The sequence below is a fragment of the Equus caballus genome, chromosome 5, assembly GCF_041296265.1.
Source record: "Equus caballus isolate H_3958 breed thoroughbred chromosome 5, TB-T2T, whole genome shotgun sequence".
Taxonomy (NCBI): domain Eukaryota; kingdom Metazoa; phylum Chordata; class Mammalia; order Perissodactyla; family Equidae; genus Equus; species Equus caballus.
Window position 1 is genome coordinate 57487979 of NC_091688.1, and position 15220 is coordinate 57503198.

At 46.4% G+C, this 15220-nt stretch overlaps 1 protein-coding gene across 1 annotated transcript in view; it reads right to left on the minus strand.

The window, feature by feature from the left end:
- PTGFRN (prostaglandin F2 receptor inhibitor) overlaps positions 1-15220 on the minus strand; it is a 72670-nt gene that overhangs the window by 25289 nt on the left and 32161 nt on the right. The window contains exons 3-4 of the mRNA XM_023641345.2: positions 12711-13124; positions 8202-8582 (exon numbers count right to left, since the gene is read on the minus strand). Coding sequence (XP_023497113.1) covers positions 8202-8582; positions 12711-13124 — 795 coding nt within the window. The remainder of the gene's footprint in view (positions 1-8201; positions 8583-12710; positions 13125-15220) is intronic.

Sequence of the window (15220 nt, forward strand, 5' to 3'; positions counted from 1 at the left end):
AAAAGGTGGTCATAACCAGCTCCCGAACCAACCACCAGGGCAGCTTGCTCCACTCCTGCCCTGGCCTGGTCACGCCCAAGCTCCCTCACCCAGATATGGAACCCAGCTGCCCCCGCTCTGGCCCAACTCTTCCTTGGGCTCCAGATACAAACACCGGCCCAGAGCTGGGTTCCAGGCACCTCAGCTGGTGTCTCCTTGACATCTCATGCACAGCACACTAGCGATCTAATTCACTTCACTCCCACCCGCCTCTGCCAATATGGACACACATAGACACGTACACACACACACACACACATATATTCATACACACGTGCACACAGCTAAAACCCCACTCCAAACAAACACAGCCAGCTCCTCCTCCTAACTTTCCAATCACTGTTCCTGTTGCCACACTCCCGCCATTGACCCTCCCAGGCACCTCTGCTGGAAACGTCTGCCTCCTGCGACTCTCCACTCTGAGGGTTCTTAAGTCTCACACATTCTACCTCCCCAATGTCTCTTCCATTTCTCCCATTCCAGGCCACACACACAGTAGGTGCTCTATACATATTTGTGAATAAAAGGGAAAACCTCACAAACACCACCCTCATCCCGGCCCTCTTTGCCTCCCACCAAGACTACTATAGTAACCTCCCAACCCACCTCTAAGCTGACACAACTGTCAGGTCATCTGTTCTAGAAACCTCCCGTGGCCTTTCCTCTCACCGATTGAGTTAAAAACAAATCCCCAGCCTGATATGCAAAGCCCCCTGTAATGAGAGCCTAACCCATTGTCCAGCCCACCGCCCACTGCCTTCTTGTATATATTCTGGACTCCATTCGCACAACACACCTCACCATTCCCTAATCACCTGGTAGGCTTCCAGGCTTTCTGCCTTCCTTCCCATTGCACCCTCCGCCTCAGCACCGGGGACACCTGCTCAATTAGTTGTTGAATAAATGACTGAACAGATTCTCCCATTCTACTCATCCTTCACCCCCATATGGCTGTTTAAATCCTGCGTCTCCAAATGTACAGAAAGGAGGGTGCAGGGGAGCTGCAGCCTGTGTGCATCTGGTCACAGGAACTCCAGCTTGGCAGGAGAGCAACACCTCTTCACTGACTGCTTGGTCTCCTCGTTCTTGTGAAAATTAAATCTTAGGCCCCAAAAAGGAGGGTGCTAATGCAAAGACAAACAAAGTGGCTTCTTAGCTTGTGAACTTGCAAGGCATAGGTTCTAGTGATTTAAAAGATGTTCAAAGGTCATTTGAACTATCCACCAGCCTTTGGAGGTCGACTTTAGATTTATACTCCTAGAAAAGATATGACTCCATTATGTCAGAATGGTAAAAGTATGGGTGGGTCCTTAATTTCTTCTTTGTTTTGGTGCATGTGTGGAAGTTTCCCTTTATTGTTGTTTTACAATTTATAAAATTGTTTGCAGAGATTGTACTTGGTCCTCAACGTCCATCACGTACATGCTACCTCCATGTGGCCCCTCCTACTTAACAGAGAATGCCTCCTTTGAACTCAGGCAGCCTGTCACACCTCCACTTGTTATTCAGCAAACGTTCACAGAGACTCTACCATCCGCCAGGCTCTGTGCTCTAAGGATTTTATTTGAACACTGCCTTGAACTTCGGTTATATGTATACATGTCTTATGGACCTTGTATAGGACTCTCTGCAGGGTCAGGGACCACCCACCTCATTCATCTGGCTGTGCTATGCATGCAGTGCCTTGGACATAAAAGACATTAACACACTTGCTGAATTGGACTAAGTTTAATATTTTGCATAAAAACGCTCATTTTTGGCATAAGCATTCCACTACTGATTACCGCTAAATTCTGCTTGATCTCATCATGAAATCAGCTAAGAATGCAATGGTGGTTATGTTTTAAAAAAGCTTATCAGTTAAAGATGCATACTAAAGTATTTAATGGCAAAATGATATGATGTCTGGGATGTGCTTTAAATTCTTCCAGAAGAAAAAAAAATAAAGAGCGTGTTTGTGTGTGTGTGTGTGCACGCGCGCGCGCGTGCGTGTGTGTGTGTGTCTGTCTGTCTCTGGGAGGGAAGAGAGATGAAATAAGATTAGAAAAATATTGATAATTGCTGAAGTTCTTTCTTCTTCTGTGTAAATTTCTATTCCAAAAGTTAAACACAAACAGCCCACCCACACTGTAAGACCTTTCACAGAATTCTGAGGCCAGTGTAAGCGCTATGTTGCTGGCATTCTGAGAAGCAAGGGTCTGCTCTCTAACCCGGCTCCAGGGATGGAGTATGACAACATACACACCACCTCCTGAAGCTGTGGCCCCAACAGTACAAACGCCCCCAAAGAAAGACTTTTCTTTCTGAATATGGGTCATTAAACTCACTACAATTTTCAAAACAATGAAAAGCTTTCAGAATCATCATTGGCTAATTTGTGAAAGCAGGTATTTGTGCTGACTGTGCGCAGGGACCCGAGCTGGAGGTTTTCACATAGATTACCTCCTTTTCCTCTCAACAGTCTTACAAGGAAGGTGTCATTATCCCCATTTTACAATGATGATAATAACAACTGACACTGATCAAAGGCCTTCTCTCCGCCAGGTACGCTATACACTTGCCCTGCATCCTCCCTTTATCTTCATAATACCTTTATGAGATAGGTACTGTTTTCACGTATGTTTCCTAAATGGAAAAAACAAAACGAAAACCAAAGCTCAGAGGAGGGAAGTCGGAAGACTAGGGTCTTGCACAGTGTGTGTGAGCCGAATTCTGGGCGAGGCTTTGGTCCATGGCCTGGCTTCCACGAGGAGCAAACTGCACAACCTCATGCCACACCCAGTTATTACTGTTTTCTCAAAGCCTGCCACATCCCAGAATGAGAGTGATGATAACAGCTGCGGCACTAATCCTGAACTGTGTACAGCAGGGCCACGTCCTAACACCCGCTCTGAAGCTTAGTTAACTTGGTAGGGCTAACAAGACGAACAGGCCACATGCAGGAGTTAGAGGAAACAGGATAAGGCACGTCCTCGTCTCTGCTCTGGCCAGTTTCATTATCTTGAATTGGGCAGGTACTTTAGAGACAGCTGAGTGCGCTAATTGTCAGAGTTGCGACTATCATCATTTATATAAAACAATTAAATATTCTCTAACATTTAGACAGAGAAGGCTATAAATCAGGAGTTGTTGTTTTGGGGGGCATTTTACCCCACTTAGTAGAACCATTGTTATGAGGCTGTGTTTAGCATTAGCCATTTCAGAGCAATAAAGATAATATCATTTGAACTGCCCCACACCCAAAGTGACACTCCGTGCAGTCTTTCTCTCTTCCTCCTCACTCACTCCTCCCAGAGAAGGAAGAGGGAATTACCAGATTTGGGGGGCAGGAAAGGGGCTGGATGTGGTCAGCTCAACCTCTTCTCCTTGGGAGTGGTGCTTCCAGGACACACACATTCCTGGTTCCTCCAGGCCCTAAGACAGACTCCCATGTCTTACTTGGTTAAGCACTTGGTGGGCGGAGCATGCTATATACAGACCCCCTCCAGCACCAACAAGTCATCACCACCACCACGAAAATGGACAGAGCACATAAGTGCTAGGCACTGTGCTAAGCTCTTTATATGCATTACCCCACAAAACCAAGAAAACCAAGGCTGAGAAATCTTAAGCGACATACCCGAGATAACACACCTAGAAGCTGGAGCAAGACTCCAGCACTTGTCCACGGGCTCTTCTGCTGTCGGAGACAATCCTGGACAGACAGCTGATGATACTTGCCCGTAAAATCCTGCAGATCTACATCTTATCTCCTATAGATGGCACAGAATGCTGAAGTCTCCACCAAGTACTTAGTAGATTAACAGTTCCTTTTAAAGAAAAGTAATTACCTTCCTCACTGGCACACTGTTGGAAGAGGGGATGGTCCTCTCGCAGGAAAGAATGCAAATCGGGTTCTCAAGCCTGAACAGCAGAACTCAGTGCTGCCTCCGCCTGCTCTTGTATCCGAAGCCCGTGGAACCCTCTCCAATTAACACCACAGAAGTCTGGTACTTGGGGCGGAGAGCTCAACCATGAACTGATTAGTATCCAACTCTTGCCAAAGCCTCATTTAAGACATCTGATAGCAGAGAGAGATGGCTTAATACGCATATTAACTAGCCATTCCCCCAGATTCTCTATAGTTTTAGCCATACACTAAATTGGATCCTCACAAAGCAACATTTGTCCTCCATAGCAACTCAGCTTCTTACAGAAACTCCTTCACATACTTAAGATTTATGCCCTCAGCTTTTATAGAGCACGAATATAAGAAACATCCATTTAAACAATCACTTAGAGCCCTCTGTAATACCACAGTTGAAAGCACTGTCCATTATGTTCCCAATGCCCCTTAAATAAAAAAGCCCATGATAAATTCAGTGCCAAGAAAAAGTTTGTCTCTCTGAAAGGATTTGTTTTCCTTCACCAGAGAACTGTATAATCACATCTCTTTTTGCCTCAACTCTTCACAACTTCAGAGGCAAATTCAGCACTCAGATGCAGTAACTAATTCATCCCAACTACCTTGCAATATCTATTCTTTGATTTTGTTTTACCCCTTTTGATCTTGATTTTATTTTTGTGTCTCCTGCTTTAAAGTGTGCTTCATTTTCCAAGCCAACTTAAATCTTTTTTTTTTCTCCTTCAAAAGTAGGACATAAATCCTAAGTAAAAGAAGCTTTTTCTCACCCTCTAAGATATCATTATGGTCCTCCAGCTGCTACAAGTGCTCTTGAACCAGCCAGACCCATTCGCATCACTGCCCTGATATCTCTGTGTAGTTAACACAATGGAACATGAGAAGACCCCAATCGGCTTCAGCCCCCTCATTTACTCAGCACACCCACCCCAAGCAAATAAGGACAAGAACAGCTCAGTTTCTAGGACTCTGTCTTCTAGAATTTCAGGAGTGAGGCTGATTCCCAAAGCCAAAAGTGTTTCCTCATAAGATGACAATACTTGGGACAGACTTGACCCAGGGCCATAACCCTCTCTAAGCCATCCTAAACATAATTTCTTTTGAAATAAAAGAAACAAGCATTTACCACTGTGGTAGACTCCATTTTCCAAAGATGACCGCAGTAACATTTCCCACTCCACATGCCCTCTCGCGGTGTGACCCTGCCACTCTCCCATTAAGAGATGGGGTCTCTTTCTCCACTCCCTTGAACTTGGGCAGACTCTGTGATGGCTCTGACCAATAGAAAACAGTAGAAGTGACACTGTGCCATCCCAGGGATAGCTTTTAACTGGTCAGGCACTCCCATTTCCTAGCTCGTAGAAGCCAGCAGCCATGTAAGAAGTGTGATGTCCTGAGAAGACCGAGCTGTGAGGAAACTAAGCCATGTGGAAAGGGCCTGGATGAGAAGCCATGTGGGGACAGAGAGGATGAGATGCCATGTAGGAACAGGAAGAAACGCCCAGGAGCACAGTGACATGTGCATGACAAAGCCATCTGGAAGGGGATCCCCAGCTCTAGCCATCCAAGCTGTCTCCATGTACACCAGAGATGAACCCCACTGAGTTCTTCCCTAATTCCTGACACTCAACATCATAAGCAAAATAAAAACCAGTGGTGTTCAGATGGCGACGGGGGCAGGACCTCACAAGGTTGTGAGGATCAAATATTTAATGCATGTAAAGCCCTTAGCCCAGTGCCTGGCACTCAGTAAGTGTTCAGTAAATGGCAGTTATTATTTTTACTCTGTCAAGTAGCAAAACTGAGAGTTTTGTGCAATACCCTCTAGGGAACCAGCTCTCTCAAGAGCTCTTTTTGGACAACATTCCACAGTCACCAAACATAAGCTGACCTCTATAAATAGAGTACTTGGCAGGTAACCTGTCTTCCTGTCTTTCTGGCCACCTGTCAGTTAACTCTAACAGGCTCCACATTGCATGTGGTATGGTATCCACATGCATACACATACATGTTGTATATCTAGAGAGAATCATACAGTCAGGCCAGGCCCATCAGCCTCTGGGCAGAGAATCCAATTGGGAGGTCCTGGAGAGAGGGCTGCTGCTGTACTCGTGCCCAACTCGCCTCCTGACTAGTGTCCAGGCAGCTGTAATGGTGAGTCACAGGCACAGGGAGGAGGAGGAAATTTAAGAAGAAACGCAGTCCATTTTTATATCACTACACTCCAGGTAGACTGACCCATGTGCAGCTCGTGCAATATTCTAGGCTTTCTTTGCAAGTCTTGTTTTCTTATGCACATATTTTAACACTACCCATGTGTTGGTGCTGGTTTATCTATGCATCCAGCTGATGTTTACCGAGTGCCCATCACAGGCCAAGCACTGTGCAGGGTGTGGGGTGCTGCGCAGCTTAGCATCAGTCACGGGAAAGCCCCCTGATGACTTTCACGGCAACAGTGCTGGCACTCGGCGGGAAAACAAACAACTGAATCCTAAGGACAGTAACTGAACCTCTTCCCACAATTTAGTCTTTTTATTTCTTCTCAGTCTCTGGAGAATACAGCCACCAACAAATCCCTTCCAGTTAAAAGAACCCATTGCCTTGGAGCGCCCCTCCTGTTTCCTGACAGCCCCGGCGTCTACCCCTGGGTATGCCGGGATCAATGCATGAGTACTTCAAAGAAGCCCTCAAATTGGAGCACAGGCAGCAGTTTCTAAAAAAAAAAAAAATGCTCGAGCTGTGATTCTAAGTTGGAGGGGGAGGGGGCACTGGGAGTCAGCGGTGGGATTTGACAGCACCACACAATGCACCGAGGATCAGAGCTGTGAGACAAATTCAGCTCCAGAGATGAAAAGTCTTCTTTTGGTGCTGACAACATCTGTTTTATTTTGAAGGTTGCTAAGGAGAGTCCTAGCTGGGCCAACATTGTTCCAGTTCAGTACTGCATAGCGAGTTTCTTGCACGGGGTTCAGACGGCAGGAATAAAAGCTCGCCAGATAAACCCTGCTCCTTTGACTTTGCAGATATCAAAGAATCACTTTGCTACCAGGGATCACTAACACCCTGCCTAGTCTCACTCTGAATTGGACACACCTTCTGCTTATTCTTCTTACTCTTCTTCTCCCTGCCCCACCATCCCTGCTTGCCAGCTCCCCATCTCTGCCAAATAAAGGCTTATTAGGAAGAAACAGACAGTGAATGTGCCCTCACTCCAGAAAAGACGTCGAAGCAGAGACAAGGGAGAGCTAAGTATGAGTTGGGGCTCACGGCAGGAGGATGTTTAGCATCAGATGAAGGAAGAAATGATTTCCTGGCTTTTAAAGATCTGTTTTACCTCCTAATAATCAGAGCAATGCCAAATACCTTCACCAGGGCTCAGAACACTTGTGGGACAGTAGCGAGATCAAGCTCAAAACAGAGAAGAGTTTGACCAGTAGCCCTGTCCCCATCCTTGTAATAATGGAGGAGGGAAGCGAAGCTCTCCACTCTCTACTTGGCCCCATCCCACTTAAGTTTACCTGCAATTAATTACAAGCTAGTAACAAAAATTAGGAAAAGTGAGCCCCAGAGGGCAAGCATTTTGGAAAATAAGAGATGCGGAAGATGAGAACGGTAAAAAAGAAGAGGCCGTGACAATAATCTTCACATATGGCACATTGTTATAAAACCGGTGGCAAGGTCAATAGTTGAGAGCTGCTCTGCTCCTCCCCTGGGAACAAGACCTGGTGAGAGCCCATCACAAGAGCCTGGGGAAGCAGGAAGCCCGACATCAACTGTATCTGCAAACAAACCATTTTGGGATTCCAGGGCATTCAGTGAAAAAAACGCATTCCATTCACTGAAGGAATTCTCTCTGCTCTGGGCTTTAGAAAAGCACCAGCTCCTGCCAACGAGCACCTAGGAGTCTCGGAAAGGGAAGGGGGAATGGCAGCGTCCTCCTGACAACAAAGATCCGTTTCAAGGAGCCATTCAGCAGGGCCGACCCTGCGAATCTCGACAACAAAAGGAAACTATATCCTCTCAAATGAGGGCATTGAGACAACAGAGGCCACACTATTGAAACATTTCCCTTGCCTGCCAGATTCTATTTCAGCCAGTTTTGCTTTTGCCCCCAGCTTGGGATATATCCAGGCTAAAGGATGCTTGCCCTGATATGAAGAACGCCAAAATAAGGTAAGACTCACAGCTCCCTGACTCCTCTCGATATCCCAGAGGAGGGATTAAGCCAGAGAGGTGAAGAGCCATCCTCCAAACCACTCACCTAGCCAGGTCACATCCACACCAGTGGGGGCAGACATGGCCTCTGCCACCTTGTGCCAGCTCCTGTTGTGCCCGGGTGCCCAGAGCGCCACGTGGCAGAAATAGTAGCCGGAGTTTTCTTTGCTAACATCTCGAACCAGTAAATGGTAGGAGCGGGGATCCACATGACTCAGAGCAACGTGAGGAGAGCTGTGCACCAAGGAATCACGGTCCAGCCGGGCCAGCATGTGCAGGCCAGGCAAACTGCTGTCAGGCGTCCTGCTGGAGTACCACGTCACCTCGGGGCGGACGTCATCCACTCGGTCTGTTGTGATGTTGCATGTCAGATCCAGCTCCTTTCCTTCAGCGACAGACACATTCCTGGCCACAGTTGCTCGCAGAACTTGAAAATTAAAAAGAAATACATCTGGATAATCTGGATTAGGTCTGCCCCTTATACCCCCGCCCCCACCCCTTTAGATCACCTCCTTTTACATTCTTATTTACAGCATTAAAGTTAGAAGGTTTCATACAGTTGTGTTTGAGAATTACTGATGAATGAAACATACAACATTTCTTTTCATTTCATAAAGCCAATAACAGCAGCAAACATATATTCGCTTACTATATACGTTCTGAGTGCTTTACAAATATTAATCTTCAACACAAACCTAGGAGGTAGGTATTATTACTAGCTCTTATTACTTTACTGATAAGGAAACTGAAGCACAGAGAGGTTAGGTAACTTGCCCAAGGTCACACAGCTAATGTGGCAGAGCTGGGATTCAAATCCAGACTGTCTGCCTCCAGGGACTCTGCTCTTAACTGAGACACTATTGTTTAAAGAAGTCTGCTGAACATCACAAAACTAAAATTATACTTTATCCGTGAGCATGATAAGACTTGAGTGATTTTCAGAGAAAGGCCAGCTCAGTTCTGACAGGTACATAGTGTTAGCTGAGCAGTGGGGACTTGAGGGTAGGAGGTGAGGGTGAAACCATCTTCTGGGTAAAAGAGGGGAAAATCTTAAACAGAAGACCAGAAAAGTGGAACCAGACAATGTACTTTATGAGGAAAGTCTTCCAAATACATCACTTATTCCATTTGACACACCCACCTTAAAGTCAAGCATAAAGCATATATTCTAAAACCAAAACACAATGATTTTTGGATTATCCACGCCACTGCCCTCTCTCGTTAGTGTGGATAACTAAAAGGAGACTCTATTGAGAGTATCTGAAGTATCTGGTGTCACGGTCTCAAGGCAGAGCTGGTTTCAGCATTCCCCTGTCAAAGGTTTTTACATGGAAACATTTTACTCTGTTTGGGGGATTTTTAAAAAGAAGTCGAACATCTGTAATCAGAGTAGAAAAACATTCAACTGGTGGTAATGCTCTGGGAACGACTGCTTAGATGATAAATAGCCAACACCTCCCCGGGGATTCAAGTGGAGGCACAGGTCTGGCCTTCCAGCAATAGTCGCTCAGCATCCACCACTGTCCAGAGTAAGCCCAGCAACAAAGGCTAGTGCCCAGCTGAGAAAAGACCCAGCCCCAAAGCCCAGGCCCTCTGCAGTAAACTGCTTTCACGTGACTATTTCCAAAGCCTTGACAACATTGCAAATAAATGTTTCAGGCCAAGTTTAAGATCCACCTTGACGAAGACAGAAAATGAGGTGGGCACAGTATTAGAAAAAGGAATTTGAGAGTCTTATTTCTCACCTCCACGCACCCTCCAAATTCTTCCTCCTCCTTCACCCCTTTAAAGGGACCCAAAGTAATCTGAGGCTCGTTTGTGAGAGGAGTGAGTATGGAAACCGTTGCCCTGAGCTTGTGCTGCAGTCTGAACCACCCCATGGACAAGGCTTGTGGTCAGAGACTCTGGAATACTGTGGGCGTCCCTCTGTACCAGCCACCGGCTACTGGAGGTAAAAAAAGGCTTAGGAAGGAGCCGAGGGAGTAAAGTAGTAGTCAAGATGCAGCTGTGGACTGTATGTATGGAGAAAACGGATTCTCAGGTTTAGAAATATTGGCAGATATGTCTCTTTAACTGTATAGTTCACTTTGTAATTTTCTCTCTGCAAGTGGCTAAATATTTTATCGGACCACTAGCCATCATTCCCATACGTTCTGGACTAGGGAGGTTCAGTGCTGGGAGACAGGATGGAGCAGGCTGAAGGTAAAAAGAACCAGTTCTAAGGACTCCTAATGCAACAGGGGACCTCAGACGAAGCCTGTGGTGGTGCAGGCTTTCTCCTACTGGATATAACCGAATCCATAAATCAGACACCAAGATCCATATTAACCAAACCACTCTTAATATGGAGAGAAATACTGCTACAAATGAACACAGCCCCACTGTGTAAGTAGCTTTGTGCTGTTTATCATAGCAATGCAATAAGAATCTTTAAGAAGTCAGCCATGGCTAGTGCAGGTGTTGACAACAAGAGAAAACCAGCACTTTAGTGTGGTGGTTCTCACCAGGGGTCCACAAGGAGAATTTAGGGAGTCTGACATGAATGGGAAAAAAATTTATCTTTGTTTTTACTAAACTCTACTTGAAATATACCATCTCCTCTCATTATGAAACTAAGCAACAAACCAGCATCACGTCATCTCTCCCCAGGATTTTGCTCCCAAGAGATATCACAGATATTTTCACATCACATTACAACTGTTGCAGATATCTTAAAATATCATTAACATTCATCGCTACTTAGAAATTACAGTAGTCAGACCTGCCACTATACCTTATCATTTAACGCATTACCAAAGCACAATATTACTATATAATACATCTATCTTGAAAATAACTTGATAAACTATTTCAATATAACTGTTTTCCTTTGTCATCCTATGTATGTGTTTTATGAATTAAAACACACTAGTTCTGAGAAAGGGTCTGTGGGCTTCACGTGACCATCAAAGAGGCCCACAGCACCAAAGGATTATGAACCATGAACGCCCAGGCTCAAGTAAGAGCCAGTGCTATTCCCTGCCTAACAGGTTCCAAGTGGTCAAGTCTTACAACTCAGTATCATGGCTTTTGTGGCTTGTTTGAAATAAAGAATACCTTTACGATCGACATTTCCGCATAAAAAGATAACTTGCAACAAATCTGAGACTTGTAATCCTCCTGCCCCATTAAAATAGTTGTTGGATGCAAGCTGAATATCCGAGGATTTTTAGGACAGATTCCAGGCGGATGGCTTCGGAAAAGGACGGTGATCCAAGTCCATCTGGCAAGTGATTTCTGCAGCCAATGGAACCAAGACTGACCATGACAGGCAGCCCCTCTCCTTAGCAAGAGCACCTCCCACCTCATCAATGGCCAGTCACTGAAGAACCCCAGTCCTGCTTTTCACCAAATCCAGCTCTGTGCGGTGGTGTAAACACAGAGTACAGCGCTCAGGACAACGCAGCTTGCAGAGGAAAAACACTCCCCACGTGTACTGTTTCCTGCTTTCCTTCCCATCTAAGCAACAGAGCAGCCACACACTCACATTTACACTCAGGAAATGAGTCTGGCCACGGTCTTCCCAGTTTACAAAACAGGAGGCAGCAGCAACAGAAGCAAAGAACTCTGAGAGCTGAAGATGTCGGACTCCCAGAAAACCAAGTCCATCCATCCATCCACACTAACGATATCATTCTGAGATGGTATCTTCACATTTTGTCTCTGCTGAAGCTGGAAGCTCCACGGGGCCTGGGAACAATCCTCAAACACTTCTAACTCCAGGGCCCAGGAGAGAACTGAGCGCACAGTAGGTTCTTCATCAATGCTTGTTGGACAGTGAGTCGATAATGGCTTTTCTTTTATTTTTATGGGGTTTCTAAAAGGCGTTTTGTATTTTCTTATTTTTATAGTTGGAGTAGGAGGGTTTAAAAAAAGTTCACCGATGACAAAACAAAGGACTTCTTGTGTTCAGACCCCAGGGCTGGATGTTTGTGGGGTATGTGCCCTATAGGAAACAAGAAGAGGCTTACCCCTAGAGAACTCCCCACCTGGTAGGGGATGGTGCATCTGTGGGGACCTGAAAGGTGGCCTTGACCATCCAAGTTGGATGAGGGGTTTTAGGGTGAGCCAGATACACATCCCCAACAGCTGGGGGGAGAGGCAGATCCAGAGATTCAGGGAACACCAAATGAGATGAAGCCGAGGGAGCAGGGTGAGGACAGCTCGATCCCCAAGTCCCTCTGCACACAGGGGGACCTCATTCTGGCACTTAAAGGGACTTAACCTTTCAGTTAAACAACTGTCTTAGTACTTTGTGTAACCTGCAGCTTCCCGTGGGAATGATCCAGATGAAAAGCAGCTGCAAAGCAAAACCACAGGCATACAGCACAAAACAAATGCACCCTCCCCAAACCATCACCACCACCCTAGTCCCTCACCCCCCATGCAAGGCCCCACAGGAGAAGCAGAAATCTTGTCAGAAAAGGATGAACATCCCACCTCGTTCCTTACAACATCACTGGTCAGAAAATAATAAGACTTAGTCGTCTAAAATAGGCAATTTCCAGAAGCTCACCTGTTGGCTGGATGACCACGGTGGCCACGTCCACGGATTTTTCTTGAATTTCTTGCCAGTTACCCTGCTCTCCGATCCACTCGCTGACGACACATCTGTAGGAGCCCTGGTCTGCGGACAGGGCCCGGGACACGGCCAGGCGGTAGCCGTCGCTACCCACGGTGTCCAGGCGCACGTCCCCGCTGTGGTAGCGCTGCTCGTAGCCGGGGCCCGGGCGGAAGCGGCCCTCGTGGCTCAGCGACAGCACGTTGCGCTGCACCGGGCCGCGCCGCAGCTCCCACTGCAGCGCCAGGTGCGTGTGCAGCGGCGACGCTGTGGCGGCCGAGCAGCGCAGCGAGAAGGGCTCGCCCTCGCGCAGGCTCAGGCCCGGGGAGGGCTGCGGGCTGGCGGCCACGCGCAGGGCATCGGCCAGCACTGTGCGGGAGAAAGGAGAGCGTCAGAGACCGCCTGCGCCCCGCCCCAGCCAGCACCGCCCCCTCTGTGAGCTTGAAGCCTGGGCGGGGCTGTGACCAGGGACGGTTTCCTCCTCCCCTTCCCTGCTTTAATGCTCTGATGGGCATTTTCCCCATTTTGATTCATCTATGATCTCAACTGACTTTCCGACTTGAAAATGAAAAACAAGAGGCACTAATAAGACCCCCTGCTAGAAGTGGGTGGTAAACTCCCCTTTTGGGAGTTGTGCCTTGGGGATGCGCTTCTGCAAATTACTTACCCCTCTGTGCCTCAGCTTCCTCATCTCTAAAAAGGGATGACAATGGGATCTATCTCAGGGAGTTGACTGAGAGTTCAAAGAGTGATAGGGGAAGTGCCCAGGACAGTGCTGGCACTTAGTAATCCCCATAAAATAACCCTTATTACGGCCCAACACTCCTTTGTTAGGACACAGCGGCAGAGTGGGGAGCCTGAAGGATCTTCTAAGAGTTAAAGCAGCAACATCCAGAGAGGGGAAAAGCACGCATGAGCTGCCTGGGCCTCCAGGCCTGGGAAACACCTGAGAACAACCAGGGTGAGCAGAGAGTATCTGCAGGTCAGGAACCGTCAGGGAAAACCGAAGCCTCAGCTCTTTAGCCTATTCGGGCCATCTGGAAAAAGGCTGGGCTCTTCTACAGAGTCTAGAAAAAGTGGGCCAGGGATCAAGGAAGTATTGGTGAGTGCTATTTAGAAAGGGAAGCAATAAGCGAGGAAACCAGAGAGGAGGCCTCTACCCAGTATTGTACTGAGCAGGGACATTCTCTGGCTGGTCTATGAGCTGGCAAAGAGAAGCCACAAACACCACTATTCATCATCTCTTTGGTTTTCCCACCATTCCACACTCAGAAACTAATTCAGTGTCCTTGAAAAGAGACTACCCTAGATAACAGAAAAAATGGCTACAGCTTTAGAAAGACCCATCTCTACTGCAAAATGAATGTAATGACCTTCTAGTATATGCTTCAGTCTGTGATTCCAGCTAACATGACTTGGTCCCCAAGGCCAATTATCCCTCAGGGCACAGTGTCAAGACCCACGATGCTGAAGGGCAGACAGACCCTGGACCACGCATGGCAGCTATAGAGACTCCACCTGGGCAGCCACCAGTCTCTTTCATGCATCCATCTGCTTTCCTGACCCGAGGAAAGCCTCTCCTTGCTCCTACTCTCCAAAGACTGGAGAAGAAACAGAAAGACACTGGGGGGAAAATCTCCTGCTGCCTCCGACTCCTCAAGATGAGAATTACAAGGAGAAACAAGGGTGCATCTGACCTAATGGAGGAGCAGCATGTGTGTGATGACAGAAAAGCAATGCATTATTTAACTGCAATGCAAGGTCTTATGGGACTTTTTTCTAAAAAACATAGTTGGGATTTTCTAGAGGAATAAGGAAGAGGTACTGGAAAAGGTAGACTTGACGTTATAATCCCTACATAATGGACATGACCGTTCTACCCCCTCATGAGTTGAATGGGGGAACAATATCTGAGATATGCTAGAATTCTACAGATCATTACAGTGGAAATAAATGCCTGGATCAACTTCCTCTTTTTATAGCATCATATACATCTTCTACTTTCCTGATTGTTAAATACACTCTTACCCTGACATAAATTCTTTTTGGAACAAGGCAGCGTACAAATAAATGCATAATTAAATAATAACAGCAATAATGTTTCTATTTTGCTAGCCCCAAATTAAAATGGTTTGCTCTTGCTCATTTACTAATTAGCTGCGTGATTTTAGGCAAGTAATTAACTTATGCTCTTTCATTTCTTCATGTGTAAATTAGGGAAATATACTGGCCTATCTTCTTCATTGGATTCAGAGACTTGAATTTGTGAGTAAACCTTATAGGACTTGGAGAATGAAATAAAACAAAACAAAAGCCCAAATATTCCAGATATGTGAGGTGTGATTACTTGCACAGCCAGGCCAATAAGCTTGCAGTGTTCCATCATAACCTAGCAGTGACCACATCATCCTTTCTCTACATATAACTCATAGGACTTCTAAGACAAACAGCTACTTAAATCATGA